The sequence below is a fragment of the Saccoglossus kowalevskii genome, chromosome 5 (assembly GCF_978046115.1).
Source record: "Saccoglossus kowalevskii chromosome 5, keSacKowa6.1, whole genome shotgun sequence".
NCBI lineage: Eukaryota > Metazoa > Hemichordata > Enteropneusta > Harrimaniidae > Saccoglossus > Saccoglossus kowalevskii.
This window is the reverse complement of record NC_140645.1, coordinates 25,267,072-25,286,104: the sequence shown is the minus strand read 5'-3', so window position 1 is coordinate 25,286,104 and position 19,033 is coordinate 25,267,072. Positions and strand designations below refer to the sequence as shown.

Here is a 19,033-nt window from a genome sequence, read left to right as displayed (position 1 = left end):
GTGACCACAAGTTCATTTTATGAGAAAATGTTTTAAAGACTACAAACTATGTCTGCCTTGCGTTAGATAAATTATTTCAATATTCATAACTTCAATCTGAATGTCATCACGTATGTTGCCTCATCACAAAGTTCGCACTAAATTAAAAAGTGCTTACCTGGCCTTTGCTTATAAATACTATCAAAATGATTCTAATCTGTCGACTGTTAATGGGTTTAATTTTTAAACAGGCGACATTATTGAATTGGGGGACTGCCATTGAAGTTTAGTGGGACGTCAAAAAACCCTGAAGCGGTCAATATACTGAATATTGTTTTATACCAATAGCTCTTAGTTTGGTTGTGAAATCTCGAAGAATAGGCTCGGTCAATGAAAAAGTTTGAAGTGGAATTTGTGTGTGTTATTGAGTATTTTTAAAAGTCGTATATGACAGATACTACTAGTATTTACTATTGTATACTAAAACAATAACGACGATAAATAAAGTTCGCAAACGGTACGTGGTTACAACAAAAAATGTCATATATGTGTCACTCTGTGTTCTCTTGTCGAGCGATTGCGCCTTTAACAAAATCGAGTAAGCGAAAAGGGAAGAATCGACGATGGTGGCGATGTTCAAAATAAAATACCATAATCTGATTGTTAATGTAACCAAATGCTCCGTCTACTCTGAACTAATTAATGAGTGCAATAGGTATATATGCTTTGCAAACAATATTGAATTATTCAGGTATATGAAAACCAATACAAATAATCTTTTTTTGATAGAACTGATGACTTTGAGTTTAACCAGTGACTTTCAAAATTGTAAAATGTGCAATGCAATGAATTTTCTGTCAATGCAGAAACAAATACATGCTCATCAAAACACCTCAACGGGCGGTCCATTCTGTGTTTACACATGTATTGGTAGGTACCTATAAGGACATCAACAAATTTCCTTACTTAGTTTGAAATACACAACGGTCTTTATTAAATTAAATGAAAAAAAAAATATTCATTTATTCTATGAATCGATATTAAACATAATTATATTGTATTGTACATCCTGATTTTCTCATATCGACCCTGACAAGATTATAATCTTCATTACCAGATAACCACGACGTTTCTCATTCAGATTTGTGACGACTACTGTGTAATATCACTTATTGATTCATGCACTAATAGTAGCGATATGATCACAAAATATCACAAGTCTGTGTGTGCTCAAACAATACGCGGAGAAACCCACATTTTTGGACAGTGTGGCTTTTGCACTGCGATATCAGAAACAACAACAATCATTATGCATTTGTCTCCGTAACGCAATAAGTTACAGCGTGCCGTAATTTTGCGGTATTTTACGGGGTATTTTCATTCTACCAAATTAGAAAATGCGAATTCCAATTATGGAGTGATTACACCTGTAAACTGTAAATAGCTCCCGTGTGATCAGAGCAAGTATTATAAAGGTATAGGCTTTGCATAATAAGTGAATGTAATTGCATGTAGATCTATCCATACTTTTACCAAATATCAATAAAATTGATCAAGATGTCCGAGAAACTATGACATATATGGAAACACTAGATTTTGATATGGGCATTTTGACAAACATGTGATGACACTATACTTGTAAACAAATTGCACTGTGAAAGTTAACTGTAATAGAGTCTAAATATGAATGATCACTCTAAAAAAATATTAAACGTGTGATGGCGCTATCACTGTAAAAACAGCTGCCGATACTCTCGTCATTTTTTTTTTACTTTTACGGAAAAACGTTAAATGTATTCATTTCAAGTTATTTTCCCAGAGATTTGTGCTACATCTAGTTTTATCACAGCAGTTGTCATATAAATGTTAGCTTTTGACGTTTACCGAGAGCAATGCTGGGGATATTGGCAGCGAAGTGTCCGACCTTCAGTACACTCTTGATCCGTAAATAGTGGTAAAATATAGATTTTCATTTTTAATGAATAAAGTGGTTCTTAAATATCTCACTCCTTCTCTTATTCCAATAAATTTGCAAATAGGAATGATTTTTTTTTATATTTTTACAGAAAACCAGCGATCCCAGGTCTAACGAGCACCTGTGATTCCACCGGCTTCGCTCAGATTTTAACAAAAATAACTGAATTTGTTTCCGGTATTTTTATTAACTCAAATACATCAGTGTTCTCTCCATACTCCATGCGGCTAATTTGCATAACAACACATCTAATTTGCTTAATTTATTTGCATAATAATTAGTTTCTCCAACAAACATTGTTATACAGTAAATAAAATAAAGAAGAGATATTATTATAGCTCATATATTTTATATCATTTCATTGTTTTTTATATGCACATCAAGTCAAATAAAGTTTGAAATAGAACAGCAAATAATGTATTGTTATGCATATATTGTTATCCATGGAGGTAACTGGTTCATCATTATTTTGTGTACAGTAAGTGTCATGTCATTGAGCATTAAAACATTTTTTGGTTAAATTTGTAAAGTCTGTCAGAATGCTGGTTATCAAAATATGACTTGGAAAATAATAAATCAATAGAGACATTTATTCTACAACGGCATTTCAAAACTCTATTTTGTTAATTAACATGATTCATTGACGATTATCTTAGAAATTACATCAAAATCGCCAACGAGATTTTCTTTTTAAACGTCTAGAAAAAAAAACATGCACTCTGCGCAGCCATCTTTGTTACCTCGATCGGAATCCCCCTTGTAACCCAGCATGCATCGGTAGCGATGTTACAACAGTGGCGTTGCCCGGTAGTGAGGCACTCTCAGAATGAGGTAATTCTAGAGGTCAGGGTTCGTTTTTTATTCGGCAGTCTCGTCTGCAGTTGAATATTTTTTCTTCGATTTGTTTACGATTTTTTTCCCAATGAGACTTATTTTCACTTGTTTTTCTTTTTTTTAATTTATTGGCAATTAGTGCCACTGGCGATGTTGTAGTAAAGCCGCAATTAACTGCAGTGAAGCAAAACGGGATAGATCTTCCAGACGAAATGGACAATTACCTTTCCATCAATGCATGTTATTGTTTTAAAGATGTGCAAGACGAGGCTGACACTTGTAAACAATACAACAACTTAAGCATCGCGGACAGGAATTCAAGAATCGATTCAAGAATTGTCTAAGCGACGCGGGCCCGCGGTGCTTGGAAGGCCTGAGGACAACACTGTACACGTAACTAGCACATTTGCGAATCAATCAAGATTGACAGAAAGTTGTACGGGATTCTGCTTTCAATATTGTTTATTGATGAATATGACGCACAGAGTGAAATTGAACTTGCGTTTATGAAATTCAGAAAGGGTCCTGCTTTTTCGTCAAACTGAAAAAAATGTTTGTGTCACTCTTGTAACTCTGCATGCGTACTGATAAAACCGCATACATTTGATGTTTTTAGTCGTTGTATCTGCTCAAATAACATCCATATTAAATCATTATATACAAAACATGCAAATTTAAGACTTTCCAGTATTGTTGGACAGAATACGTTATCGCAATATGCAAATTAGTCTATTCATCCAATATTTGTTCAGAAATTGATTAATGCAATAATTAGCTAATTAATATGTATGCAATTGCACCAAAATCTAATCAGCACATCTACTCATTCTATATTTGCTGTGTACTAATTTTCGTTTGAATTTGAATTGTAGTTCTTGAGTTATCAGTAAAACAATTATTAGTCACAGATTCACAGCGTCACATATACCGGTAACACATAAGCTCCGTTTTACGGGAGCTGAAAACAAACACGGCTGCCACCAGGGATCGGACTCCACAAAAAAGAATTTCACTGATTCTAAACTTTTTGGATTTCCGCATAATGTATCATTGGGAGGAACAGATGTATAATAACAAGGTTATTACGAGGATACCGCAAAATATGCACTCAGAAAGTACTCCGTCGCATGAACATCCGCTGCGCGTCGGTCAATACTCCCGCTGTACCTATATTACTCGCATGGTACATTAACTGTGACTCATAATTTACAGTTTATTTTGCAAAATTACAAAAGTATTGTGAAGAATAGTATGGCACGTGTAATGTGACAAACATAGAAAGGCGTATATGAGCAATATGAAAAAACAAAATTGTACATGCATAGCTCGCTGGCGTAAGGGCGCCATCACCATTCAAACACGTTTGATGTCACATATCGTTGCACTCACCCTGCTTTCTCGCACTGTAGTAGTAGCAACGACTCACATCGAATACAAATTTTGGTGAATGTTTTGTCTTTTATGAAAGTCCAGCGAGTTAATGTTCATGGAACCTAACCACGTGACGCAACTTCTCGTTTTTGTATGTAAGTAACAGAGCAAAACCTCGAATTCTCTATTATGGTCAATACTAGCACTCGGAGGTTCGTATATAAATATATATATATATTATGCTGCACCAAGCATGTAATAGTTGCAATACACTTTAACTTGTCTTTCTATTTTCAGTCAGCATATTAATGTTACTCCTAGATTCAGCAACTTTGTTGTAGTTGGTTATGAAGAGCCGGGAATTTGGGTTTTTCGGCTAAATGCAATCACAGATAAATCTCGCACAATTTTATTCATTGTAGTATGAACGCCCTAGACATTGAAACTACATTTTCAAGTTCAAATTCATTGCAATTATGAAATGCATTTTCCAATTATAAATGTAATAAAATCTCATGTATTAAAATATGTGAGACACTTTTAATTTGTTGTGCGAAGGCAATTTTATGCTTTTTCGTTGGATTAATAATTATGAACTACTTAGTGGTGGGTAGTACATTATAAAACATCGTGAGGACAAATACATATTTTACGAAATGCTCTTGATAAGTGTGGTCATATACAGTAATCTTGACGTTCAAAAATGCTGATCATGTAAAAACTTATTGCTTCATGAACTGGAATGACTAATTACATTCTCCACCGGATTACAGCTAAAATTACATTATTCGTAGAAATATATTATTGCTTAGCAATGTTCTATTCTGTCATAATAAATTGATGTATTTTTTCAATATATCACGGTCAATTATCTGACAATCATGTAATTTCCTGCGTGTTATCTATCAAATTACGTTGTTTCCGTACGCATATGGATATGTGGCAAATGAGAATTTAAGTGCTTTTTATCCCATGAAAATACTATTTGATAATTATAAAAGAGTGGTACAAGGAAAACACATTGAAAATGAATAATTTATCAAGTTGAAGATACTTGTGTTCGTCATTTATATCCATTGGGACGAGATTGGCACGGTGACACGAGAACTTTAACTTGGTATTCCACGTGCTTGCAATACACAACTCTTATAAAACCGAATTTGGCTAGCTGGCTGGTTTCCTTTTCAAGTAAATTCAAGTTGGGTTTTCTATTAATAAAAATAAACACAACTTCCGTGGTCTTGACTGCAAGTAAACTCGACTTGGGTTGCCGTGATTTCAAGTAAACTCGATTTGGGCGGCACATGAACACGAGTAAACTCAACTTTGCTAGGTATAAATATAATAGCATGTATAGATACCTCGAATGAAATAAATTTTACGATTTGTTCTCCCATATTGTACTGTTACTCATGAAAACACAACACATGCATGCTAACTAATGATTTGTACTTTGATGCATTATCACCCTGTCATATTATTCTACATTTACACACATACAGCTCCCCATTGGGGTAGTACCCACGATGAACTAAACAGTATCATTTTTTGTCCCTATTTCCACAATTTCTCGTCCTGGGACAATCTGTTTGACTGTTCCGTTTTCTTGTTCTCTTTATCTGCATAAAAAGTTGCTTCACGGTGATTCTACAGAATGCATCCGAGACATAAATTAATGACAATTCATAGTTTCCTCTGTCAGTTTTCGACCAACCTTATTATGTATTATACAACTTGCTTTTTTATTCTTCCGATTTTACTACATAGTGGTACACATAAATATTGAGGAGCACAAAATTAATTAAAATTAAGAGCATTTTACGCGCTTTGTCATGTCTACCAGTACAGAATGAGGTCGGAGTAAATGAACTCTTTCGGGATGTGGAGAGCTTTATCTGACATGAAAAACATTCAGTGATTCGTGCAATTTCTTGCACGAAAAGTAGGTCCATTCTATTTCCAAATGAAATGTGTTATAAAAGTTATAGACATACAATGTCTAGAAAAGGTATACGTGACTGGTCCTGTTTTTCAGCGTCTTTCGCACTGTCGGACACGCAGTGTAATGGTTCGTTCCTAGATGTGTCCCAGACAAAAGACACATAAATGATCCACACTGCACCACATGACAATCGTTGTATATGTATCATCATTGTATCTACATATGTATCTACAAAAATACCAGGTTATTATTTGTTTGGACAACTGGGCAATGTTCACACTACACGGGCTGAGATATTATTTCAGCTTTCTAGTTACTATGTTAAGATTACACACCTATCCCATAACAATCATCTCATCGGAGTTCCGTCTATAGTATAATAATATACATCTGTCATCGTAACGCCCAACATTTACAGCGTGCCGTAATTTTGCCGTATTTTACGGGGTATTTCATCCTACCATATTAGGAAATGCGAATTCCAAATATGGAATGATTAAGCGTTCTCTAATAATAAACAAACATGACTGCCACAAGGCTTTAACCGGACTCCACACAAAGAAGTTCGCTGATTCTGTTCTAAAATGTTGGATTCAGTATTTCCATGATGTATCCTTGGAAGGAAAAGATATATAATAATAAGGTTATTACCACATTACCTCAAAGTATACACTCAGACAGAAGGATGTCGCATCGTCTTCTGCTGCGCGTCAGTCGATACCGCTGTACTGTCTTCGTGCATACTTTGAGGCATCCTCGTAATAACCTCATATTACTAGTAATACGAAGCCGGCACATGTTTACATCCATTTCACAATTATAGCTACAATCAACTATAAGCTACAACTCTATTAGAATTTCAACGTAGTGATAAGTGTTACATAATAAACGATCCTAAATGTTGAAAGCACAATCACTATCATAATATAATCATTTATTTGCGTATTTGTATCACAGGGTCAATCATAGTTACAGGGGCACTCGCTGAAGATGTCTTCTTGGCAGGGCCAGTAGGCACAATTGCGATACTCAATGACACAGCACAGATGAACTGCAGTGTCGTTAATGCAGTCGGACCACCAGTGTATTGGTTTAATCCTGGAGGAACCCCAGTTACACGCAACAAATCACCTGAGTATGGATATGAAGACAAGTATAATATATCAGGAGAAGAGCTGGATTTCAATTTAATAATTTACAGTACTAATTTAGAAGATCAGGGTCTATATCAATGTTATCGTGGCGGTGAGAGAGTCGGCGCACATGTGTATGTTATAGGTAAACAGATAAATTCATCATTGCAATTTATATAGTTAATCTTTCACAGGAGATGTTATTTTAACATTCTCTCCTTTTTTGTTTGCTTAATAAAAATAAGTAGACAGCCAAATAGTAAATATAAAGGGTGTACGGCACCAGCGACAGGAATTACCGATAAAGACGTTTGCCAATAATAATACAATTCTTTGCTGACTTTGTACCAACTATCGGTACTATTAATGTATGGCAAGAAAAAGGAGGCCTATATGTTGTCTTATTTCAAGGATATGTCTAAGTGTTTTAATGTAATTTCACAAAATTGTCATGAACTTAAATTCCTCAATGACTCCCCATTTGAGATTGGATCAGGTTGTTTCTAATTTATGAAGCTTTGTAAATATATGTTGAGTCAGGTATGTGATAAGCTTAACAAAGCCCACGTGAGCCATATGAACTTTCTTCACATTTAGAGATTAATATACGCTAAACCCCCTTCCGAAGCGGCTTATATTTCGTCTGTGTTAAGCCGGTCTAACGCGTTAAATTTGTTTAAAGACTGACTGAGTTACATCACTTATATTGCGACTTGTAACGGGGAAAACAATGAAAGACTGTCCCAAAGACGAAGCTAAACGAAGACGCTTACGTTAGTAATGTTCATTAAATATCTTCCATAACAGCTCATGAAAATGGCAAACGCTATTATAACATTATGTCTAACATTAATAAGGCTTATTGTAGTTAGCTTAGTGATGCCGATTATATTGAACAATTCAGATTGAAAGCAAAAGTGCATACCATTCAAATTCATTATTTACATCACCGGAAAAATAAAACGCTATTGACGATAAAATATATTTAAGTTCTCTTGTGTATAATCCTTCTTCTTTACTGTTTCAGCTAATAGGACAAATTGTTTGGTGCAAAGTATGTATACTATCACAGGCGATGAGGTAGAGTTTTACTGCACTATAGACTTAAATAACGATGCCCCTGGTGACTTGGTGTGGTATGCAGACAATATAGAATACGCACGTAGCAGTAATAAATCCAGTACATGGACAGCGACACTGAACAAAACACATAATGGACTTGAATTCTACTGTCAGTATGAACACTACACACTTACCCCAAAACAACGTGATATCACTTCCTGTGAAGATAAAATAACCATGTTTGTACAATGTAAGTTCTAATGAGGTAAACTTATGTAAAGATAACCCAGGAACTTGCACTGACGCAACAAATAATTTTTAGGTGATTTCAAAATAGTTTAAATTCTGCTGACAATTTTTCCTTCGATCCTCGCTCGATATGCTTCACAGGCGCCAATATACACAGACACACAATTGTGTCATCTGTGGCGAAATAACAAAAACTCATAAACTTGCAAAGACACAATATCAAATATATCTGAGCATCAGACAAATATCTTTTTAGATGATCTCAAAATAGTTTAATTTATAAAGGATTATTAAGTCTTGACCTTCGTTTGAAATACTTCACATATATTAGATTATTCAATACAGATTAAATGTTTACTCTTATTGCCAAATACATAAAGTAAAGGCTTGGTAAAATAATTAACCCATTTCAGTACAGATGGGCCAGTTGTGACAATTAGGGATGAAAGTGACGGAAAGGTAGTCAAGGGGATACATACACAGCAAAGTGTACGGTAGATGCTAACCCGATGGCAACAATACAATGGGATAATACAACCTGGGAGAAAATAGCAGTGATGCTGACCTTATACTTGTTAATGTTGAAAGACGTCATGAAGGCGCGTATAGTTGTCGCAGTATCAACATATTATATAACAACGAAACACGTGTTGACTCAGATTATATATATCTCAGCGTTGAATGTTTCCAATGGCGATATGTGTGATTAAAAGGTGTAAATGCATGCCAAGTGTGGGAGCGACAAATTAAAAATGATGTATATTACCAATATTTCAGTCCGTTTATATATCAATTAACTCATTCGATTGTCAAAATGTTGCTAGCCATATCGTAGAAGCTTTAATTTGTATGTGTAAAAGCGAACGAACATAGTATTTCAGTATAGCATACATCGGGTGATCTCCCGTCAAATATCCAACGTTAGTGCGATTACAAAGGCTGACGTAGAGTGGAAATAAGAGACAAACTATCAGAAGAAGTGGATTAAAAAGGTTGTTTGTCTTATTATAGTCCCACCCTCTGTAGAGATATCTTCGCTTACAGTCTATGAAGTTGGTGATAATGTGAGACTTGAGTGTACTGTCGTGGAAGCCAATCCGATGACAGACAACGTAACGTGGTTCAGAAATGGTCAAGTTGTACATTATTCTGCAGTGTATACTCTGTACAATATAACACGTGACGATAAAGGCGAATATGAATGCAGAGCAACGAATATATATTTCGACGGTAGTCTGGGAATAGGAATTGGTACGACGATGTTAATTGTTTACGGTATGTATTAGTATATATCTACTATTGATATAAACGTTAAAATAGTAACATTGATTGATATTCCATTCACGTGTTTAGCAGTTAAACTGTTAGTTTAACAGTGGACAAGTTGGGAACTCTTGTACGATAAGTTCTTGTTGAATGGTTACCTTTGCAAAGGCAACTCGACAGATGTAGGTTGAAGTGATATGCACCGGCCATCGCATACAAAAAAACTCTTAAGCCCTTATTTTGCTGTAATACGATTTTATGTCTCTTAGTTATTCTCAAAATATTAGTAAGAAGTTAATAAATAAATACTGTACTGCAATACTGGGTCGGCCAAAGTCAAATATGTCAACACAATCATTTAGATCAGACACACATGCTTTAATAATAATACAATATATAATTATGGTTATTTATAGACAATGTGATACCCTCAATATTGAACGAAAATAATTGTAGGGCAAATCTGAAAACAAAATTGTTATTGATTATTTTATAGACACGCCAGTAGTCGATATTTCTGACCATAATGATGGGAAAGTTATAGAGGGTGACGATTACACAGCAACGTGTTCAGCAAATGCAGAACCACAAGCCAATATTACGTGGATCTATCCAGACGGCACAGAGTTCCACAATGGTAATCTATTACTGAGTGCTATTGACAGATATAGCAAAGGAACATACACGTGTGTAGCTGAAAACCAAATTGGGAACGGTGAACGAGGGAGCGACACAAAGTCAATTAATGTATATGTACAATGTGAGTATTACCTAAGAATACCAGGCATATTATACGAAAACACTCCACCTTGTTGGTGTTTACGAATGTAATGTCTTTAACTGTATGAAAAATATACATTCATTATAGACCCACCCACAGTAGTCGTAGTGCCTGACATAACCTGTAAGGAGGGTGACATCATAACACTGAAGTGCAATGTAAGCGATTCCAATCCATATGTCGAAACTATTCAATGGTCAAGAAATGGTGTAACAGTAGAGAGTAACGAATTGTTTACCTTCAGCAGCATTCATAGAGATGACACCGGAGTCTATATTTGTACAGCGTCAAACATTTATTATGATAGTACCCTTGGTATTGGAAGTAGTATAACTAACGTACACGTATATTGTAAGTAATCCTTGTTTAACATGCCAACATTAAGAATCATCCAATGACTCAGTGAAAGTGTAGTATTACCGTGTAGTTAAAATACAATTCAAACAGTCGATATATGTATACAATATCAATATTTGCTCGGGTGCACGTTGAAAAACACAATCCTAAATTTCTAGACAGACCATTCATCACCGGATTGACGGAATATGAGGTACAAGAAGGTGGAAATGCAAGACTGGTCTGCACGATAGATTCCAATCCGTACATAACAGCGGCAAATATTATTTGGCAAAAAAATAATGGTGATATAATCACAAAAAACGTCGCCATTACGTCGCCAGATGGTAATGTGGTTAATACGACTTTAACTATGAACGCAGTAACAGAGAACGATAGCGGACAATACCAATGCGTTGCACTTAGTGAATTTGAAGAAATGAGTCACGTAATCAGATTAAAAGTATCAAGTCCTCCATCAGGTGAGTATCCTTTTTTTGAAAATGGCGATAGTTTAGGAATTAGGATGTTGTATTAACTGATGTTTTTGTTCTAAATCTTAGAAAAAATGGCACATTCATACGATAATGTGTATTTGATAATGTATATGTAGCATGTCGATTATGTGTTGTGAAGAAGCTGATCATTACCAGGCAGTTATGCCGGTATTTAGCTTTACATACTAAAAGTTAAGAAATAAAAATATAATATTATTATATGATAATTGATATATAATGAAATGAAAATGTTTGAATCGATGACTGCTTACACATTTAGAATACACAAATGTAAAATAATAATGACCCATCAGTGTCCGTCTGGCTATATAGGACATATACCCCAAGTGTAAAAACTTCATTGCTGAGAGTTTAAGCCAGAAAAAAAATGTCTCCCAAACTGTTGTCGATGGCTGCCATTGTGGAATCACGCAAATAATATTTGTATCCAGTGGTTTGTTGGAAAACGAATAAATCATGGAAATTACTTGAGCAATTTTAATGTATATGAAAGTTATTTGCATAACAGTCAGAATTGCCGAAATTTCTTTATTATGGATGATGAATAATTTAATAAACTCTCACTCGTGTTTACAGTATCCATTTTTGCGGAAATAGATAAATGGTGCGAACTGACACTTCGATATAATTACCCCGTATTAACATACTGGACATGTGTGCTATATTTCACATTTTGAACACAGTCTTTCTATGACGTGATCCAGAATATTGCCACTTTCATAACAAATATTGTGACATTGTCCTTGTCAATGAATTACAACATTTTTGCAATTTTAATATGACAAGATTGTTCTTATTACTTGTTAGGCGCTTCTAAATATCTAAAGTATACTTTGTTGGAACTATACTATAATTTGAATACTAATTGTTTGCTGGTAGTTCCTGGGCGAACGCATATAACTGTTTGTGCCATTATGTGTTTATCTGGATGTGTTTTTTTTCCAGATTCAGGTGTTAACTCTTGGGTCATAGCGCTGATTTGTATTATTTTATTCCTGATTGCTGTAACTCTTTCAATTATATTCATACGAAAGCGTCTGACAGACAATTCAGGTATGCGAGTTGTTGATTTGGTCATGCGCACAAATATATCAAAGTTGACCACTTTGAACTATATATATTCGAAAATCGCGGCAAGGCTGGTGGGAACCAATAATTCTAGTCTATGATGCACACACTCTTATGCCGAGCAATCCAATGACGATATATCGTTCGTCATATACAATGCAGTAAAATTATTTTTCTTCGTCGCTAAAGAATACGCCTTTCAAGAAATGTGTATTGCCATGATTGATATCAGCATGATTCCCATGCTTAGTTACTTCACTCTTTCATCCCCTTATATAGCACATGATATAAACCAACAATATAAACACATCGTGTCAATCGATATGATATATGGTTGCAATCAAGAAATACGTCACATTTATGTAAATACATGCAAACATATACCACGGCAGGCGGATCAGATTAATATATTGCTACCAATAATTACCCAGTCAAAAACATGTTTCTCCAGGATGGCATTGCTTATAATGATTTCAGAACACAATACCAAATCATACTTAGATCACCAATGTCGATCCCAATGATAATAGATAAGCTGCGTTATTGTATTATTGTACTTATCGTATATAATCGCAATGGCTTAATCATCTCAAATATGTTATTGTTATATTGTCTTCGTACCTAACTATTTTTTTTTCCTTTGCATGTAAGCTTGCAAGTCGTCTGTAAGGTAATTATAATTATATGTTTGATATGTACATTATAGCAGTATACGTGAAAGAATATAAAGTAATTTTAAAAACGATTTTTCAAAACTCAACTTCTATGCTATCAATTCCGTTGTTCATTATTAACACGTGTTCTGATAATCTGGCACGTTTATTTTTGTTTTGCCCTTTACAGAAAAGATTCAATAGATGATGACATCTCCCCTTATGCAGGTATGGATCTGGCAGTCCTGAGCACTGTAAAATTACGTTTCAAATTTTAAAGCAATTATTTTTATTATTTGAACAAGAATTAATGTTTTCTTTGTATTTACTTAGAGACATCATTTGTTGATGTTAACGTAACTTATGATGAACATGAAGCACCAGCGCATGACCGTGTCGTTGAGAATAACCTTCAAACAAAGGTAAATATACATATATGACTTACCATTCTTCACAATAAATTACATATATTCGCTTTAATTTCGATTTTTTTTACAGGGCGAACATGTGTACGCTTCGCTTACGAAAACACAATCAGCAGAAAATATCTACACAAACCTCCATGAAAAGGTTTGGGAATTTCCAAGAGAAAATATTGTGATAAACGAGATAATTGCTAAAGGATCATATGGCAACATTGCTAAATCAGAAGCATGGAATATTGCAGACACACGTGGGAGTACTACAGTTGTAGTAAACATATTTGAAGGTAACATTATTTCTTTTATGTGAACAACACTAAATATATAGTCATTACTTGACTACCTAACGTTCTTCTTTAAAATCACTTTAAATATAGTCAGGGATCAATATGTATGTTTTTATTGGTCAATATTTTATTCTAACATGAATATTAATTATGCGCCATATCCTTGGTAATTATTAAATGTAAATCAATTTGGTACACCAGTAATTTCGAACATTATATATATATACATTACATACTCAATATGTTATGAATCACTAAATTTAGCGCAGCATCTTACGTACAAATACCGTTGGTTGAATGTTAATATATAGTTTCTAATTTAATGTTATTGGATTACGCCCCGATCTAACCAATTGCAGTTAATAAGTATAAGCAATGAACAAGTAAAACAGATAATATTCTGGTTCTAGAAATCTTATATTCTGAATAGTTCTAGTGTTGTTATAGTTAATATTATGAAATACTGCATTGCACATTACTGATCATTTTTATCCTCACAGAAAACCCAATTGAAGATGAAAGAATCACACTTCTGAATGATGTGGATATGATGAAATCGCTTGGCTCGCATCCAAATGTCGTCGATTTATTAGGATATTGCACGATAGACGGTAATCTTGTTATTTAATTTATAATACACCTAAAAAGATCAATACGCTTGAAAAAGAAAACATAATTCATCCTGTAGTTACCGAGGGTATGTAATCGGCGATTCAAATGTTCAAATAATTCTCAAAATTGATAACAAACATTAGATATTTACGCGCAATCTTTCTGTGCGTTTGTGCGTTTTGTTCGCCTGATTATGGATTATGACCCGAATGACAACGAACGGCAAATCTTCGGTGCTAAATGTAAAACAATTATATATATATTAATATATATATATATATATATATATATATATATATATATATATATATATATATATATATATATATATATATATATATATATATATATATATATATATATATATATATATATATATATATATGATCTATAATGTCTGTATACTTTCCCTTTTTATAAGATCCAATTCTATTAATATTTGAATACATGCCAAACGGGAATTTACAAAAGCGTCTTCAAAATTCACGAGAATTGGAGACATCGTCATACGTCAATTTAACTACGAGAAGAAACACACTGACAAACTACGATCTTCTTAGTTTTTCTTATCAGTGTGCAATGGGAATGGAGTTCCTTGAGTGGAAGAAGGTATGTTGCTTCACGTATTAAATAAATTTGCATGTACATATCCATTATATACATTTCTCGATATTAACTTTCTCGATAACACATAACCATATCTCTTATTTATTTGTAGTACATGCACTCTGAGTTAGCTGCACGTAATATATTGATGAATAACAGAATGATTTGCAAATTATCAAGAATTGGCTTAGCGAGAGATGTTGGTGATAAAAATCGTAATGATACAATCACTCAGGCAAGTTAAACGTCATATAATATTGTTAAAAGGGGTATCGGCTATACATTGAGTGACATTTATATATTTTACTCATCCATTAACAAGACACGTTGTATATCTCACATGCAGAAGCATCTATATGCAAAGTGGATGTCACCAGAAACCTTACTAGAAAACGTGCATACAATCAGAAGCAATGTTTGGTCGTTCGGAATTTTACTATGGGAAATATTTACATTAGGTACGTGTATATATTTTATGACAAATGTTTGTTTTGCGCCAATAGCGAGAGAACGGTGCAACTGCCTGTCTATCTGGGCCTAGTTACTTTAGTCGGTAAATGTAAACAAAGCAATTATTTGATCGTACTCAAGCGTGGATTCCATACTCAGCCGATTATGCACTCAACAGGTCGCTCTAGTATTTTCAGACTATGCCGGCCAGTCGGACCCTCGATACATTTTTTTCTGTTCATGTTAACACTAACCCATGGACGAGTTCCATTGCAAACATGTAAAACGTCGCAGGACTAACAAATCCGTAATTTGGCTGTTTGCCAAAAAAAAAAGTTTAGTTGTAGGCTATTGAACACCGTCTACCCATTCGTCTAGCCGTTCTTCATTTGTCACAAAATTCACTGTTTTATACAATTATATAAGTGTAACTAGTTTCCAACCAGTTGTAATCACTATGTGGTTATTACGATAATACGGCAAAGTATGCGCGAAGGCAGTAGAAAGATCGTTACGACCAACGCGTAGCAAAGTTCGTTGCGAACCCGTACTTTCTGCATTATTATTACACCACTATATTATTAACCGCATTCGAACACGTACATACTACGTTTTACGAATCGTTGAATTATATTGTTTTGGGTGTCAGATGTATAAAAGTAAATAGTACTTCATAGGCACAAATTTGAAAACAAACACATATTGAACCAAAGGTCAAATTGACTTATTGCAAAGTTATTTGACCCACGCCACGCCAGTTAACCTCGAGCTTCTTTTCACTCTGTGCACTCCAAGCATGTTTTCTCATTATCGAGGACACCATATATCTCGAATTAAAGACAAATTGATGACATGTGCATTCCAATTCAACCAACTTTTACACTATGATTTAATGCAAACGTATTTCGAAGAAAAAATAATTTCTGCGTATTAGATATTTTTTTTGTGTTTGAAAATGTATTAAGTTCATTTTAAAAGATCGCTACACTTGTTATGTATCAACAAATATTATTTTAACACTATATAAACACAAATATCGAACATCTCTTCAACACCAGTACGCAGACAACGTAAATGGTTACTCAGTGATTAACATATTTTTTACAAATTATTGTTTCTTTTTCGACAGGTTGTGAACCCTACCCAAACATATCAGTACCAGAATTAATAGAATCACTAGGTAAAGGCCATCGAATGCCTAAACCCGGACAGTGTGACACGCAACTGTGAGTACATTCAAATCAATTACAGTTATTAGGTGTAGTTATGACAACAATTATACTGTATAACATTATTACCGTGTGTATATTTGATCACAGTGTATGATTTGGTGTCTTATTACTATGTATATTATCAGGTATTCTTTGATGTTAAAGTGTTGGAATGTTAATCCTTCTCATCGACCAACATTCAAGGACATTGTGGATAATATAAAAACGTGTCTGGATGACGCCAAGGTTGGTAGTGTATTCTGCGTACAATCATTCCAAGGTTATTTTATTGACCAACGTATTAACTGAATTGAACGCGGTCTATAGCGATTTTTACCACATATTCTTTCTTATTGCTTTTTTTAGGTGTGTATTGATTAAAGAAGATGTATAGATGGGTCAAAATAGTTCGGATAAAATATATATCAAACACCTGGAACAATTTTAGATTAATTAAATAATACGAAAATAATTCATATATAGTGTAAATATATATTTAATGATCACATTGTGACTTCGTAGCTAAAATAAATCCTCAAATTATTGCAAAAATAAATAATAATATTTTTTAGTTAGTAGTATGTTTGCAGTAGGTGTACACTCATGCAACGATCTGAAGGTTTCGCACTAAATCATTATCATTATATCACAAATAAATTTACGTGATAAAATTGGCGAAACTCGTTTATTTATGTGATTTGATATTTCATATCGATTACAAGCATTCTATGATATTTTGTAAGTAAGTAAGTGACAGTAACATGCGCGCACTGACGTCGATACGTTCAACAAATAGTTATAAAAACATATCGTGTTTGAGTAATACTCATGCAACCTCCCGCATATTATCAGTGACATATTTGTTCACTAAACATTGAATATACAGTGATGTGATCCATCATTTGTGTAATAATACGATGTCACGCATGACATGTGACTTTAGTTCAATGAGGTGAAACCCATCAACTTATATTGTGTAACATAGTTAACTTTTCAGCAAAATACAATAAAAGTAAAATAACAATGTTTCAGTCGTTGGTTATTCCTATACTCCAATGTGTACATGAGCAATAGCGCATATCAATATTATATATTTTTTAAATGTTAATTTTTTGTGCTAGACGACAGTTCCGGACATTGAATGTCACTGTTGTCGTTCCTGACCTTCTTTTTTGTATGTGTAAATTGCAAGTGCTGGTGCTGACACAGAATTCATGATTGTGCGTCAACCAGTACTGGTCGAATACAATCACCTGCGGACCTTAACCAAGACCCAAAGTCGCATTCATTAGTGAATGAATCTCGGCCAGTGGAATTAGCCTTACTATTGAATCTGCGGCACACTCACAAAGGGTAGGGGTCGACCTTTTTGATGTTCAGCCTAAGGTAAGATTTGGACTTAGGTCTACAGACTATGAGTCTGATGCGACAAACACTATAATACCAGTGACCGATGATTTTTTATCGTTATATTGTAGTTAAGGATGCAAATTGTAACGGCGGCGTATCCAATTATGATAGTATAGTGTCAGCATAGAGACATCCCACACACGATAATTGTTAATCCATACATCGTTAACAGCAATCGTATTATGCAATCATATGTCTTACCAAATGTTTAACACATATTATACAGTAGACCTAGACACTACGTAATCTGTCAGGGATTGCAGTTATCGTTGGTTAACATATAACACACGCCTACTAGATACTTAACAGAGTTGTAAGTGACTGTGATTTGAGTTGGAACGAGGAAGCTGTCAGGCTGACTAGTAATAAAGTGGTTAATGTGTGTTAACTTCAATGGAGTATTCAATTGGGTCGGTCAACATTGGTACTTCTACGTACAACGCTTCTTTTGTAGAAACAATATTCCGTGTTTGTTCAAAAAACATATTATAATATATGTAACCTCGTTTACTTGCTCAGGCATGAATCGAGCTTCTACTTTGAACTATAGTACACTATAGTACGATGTAGTTGATGTGTGTATTGCAATGCTAGCGCACTTATAAACTTCCTCGTTCGTGAAAAGGTCAAACCAGGTCATCGTGACAGGCACCGAAGTACTTAAAACTAGCTCCTTGTAATGCGATACCTATTTTTAGACTTTCAATTGTTGTTTAACATTCCATAACTCGAGTACACAACCATATAATCAGGTGTAATGAGGTTTGGTCAAAGGTCGTATTTGCCGCAACAAAAATAAGAAACAAGAGAAATTCTACAACGCACCTAATTCTTCTGAGGGCGATATTTGATATTCTATTGCGAAACG

General features: G+C 34.3%; 1 protein-coding gene across 1 annotated transcript; it reads left to right on the top strand.

Moving 5' to 3' along the window:
• Positions 1 to 6,154: 6,154 nt before the first annotated feature.
• On the top strand, positions 6,155 to 17,781 carry LOC102804356 (fibroblast growth factor receptor 2-like). The gene is made up of 17 exons (XM_085498824.1): positions 6,155 to 6,167; positions 7,059 to 7,346; positions 8,262 to 8,546; positions 9,557 to 9,820; positions 10,308 to 10,571; positions 10,680 to 10,943; positions 11,108 to 11,410; positions 12,392 to 12,499; positions 13,501 to 13,589; positions 13,666 to 13,876; positions 14,377 to 14,487; positions 14,910 to 15,097; positions 15,207 to 15,329; positions 15,441 to 15,552; positions 16,674 to 16,770; positions 16,902 to 17,001; positions 17,122 to 17,781. The coding sequence occupies exons 1-17, from the start codon at positions 6,155 to 6,157 to the stop codon at positions 17,134 to 17,136; spliced, it is 2,835 nt and encodes a 944-aa protein (XP_085354950.1). The 3' UTR covers positions 17,137 to 17,781.
• The last annotated feature ends 1,252 nt before the right edge of the window (positions 17,782 to 19,033 follow it).

Coding starts and splice junctions, on each gene's coding strand:
- LOC102804356 (XM_085498824.1), top strand. Junction 10,572..10,679: donor AATTAATGTATATGTACAAT/GTGAGTATTACC, acceptor CATTCATTATAG/ACCCACCCACAGTAGTCGTA. Junction 10,944..11,107: donor AACTAACGTACACGTATATT/GTAAGTAATCCT, acceptor CTAAATTTCTAG/ACAGACCATTCATCACCGGA.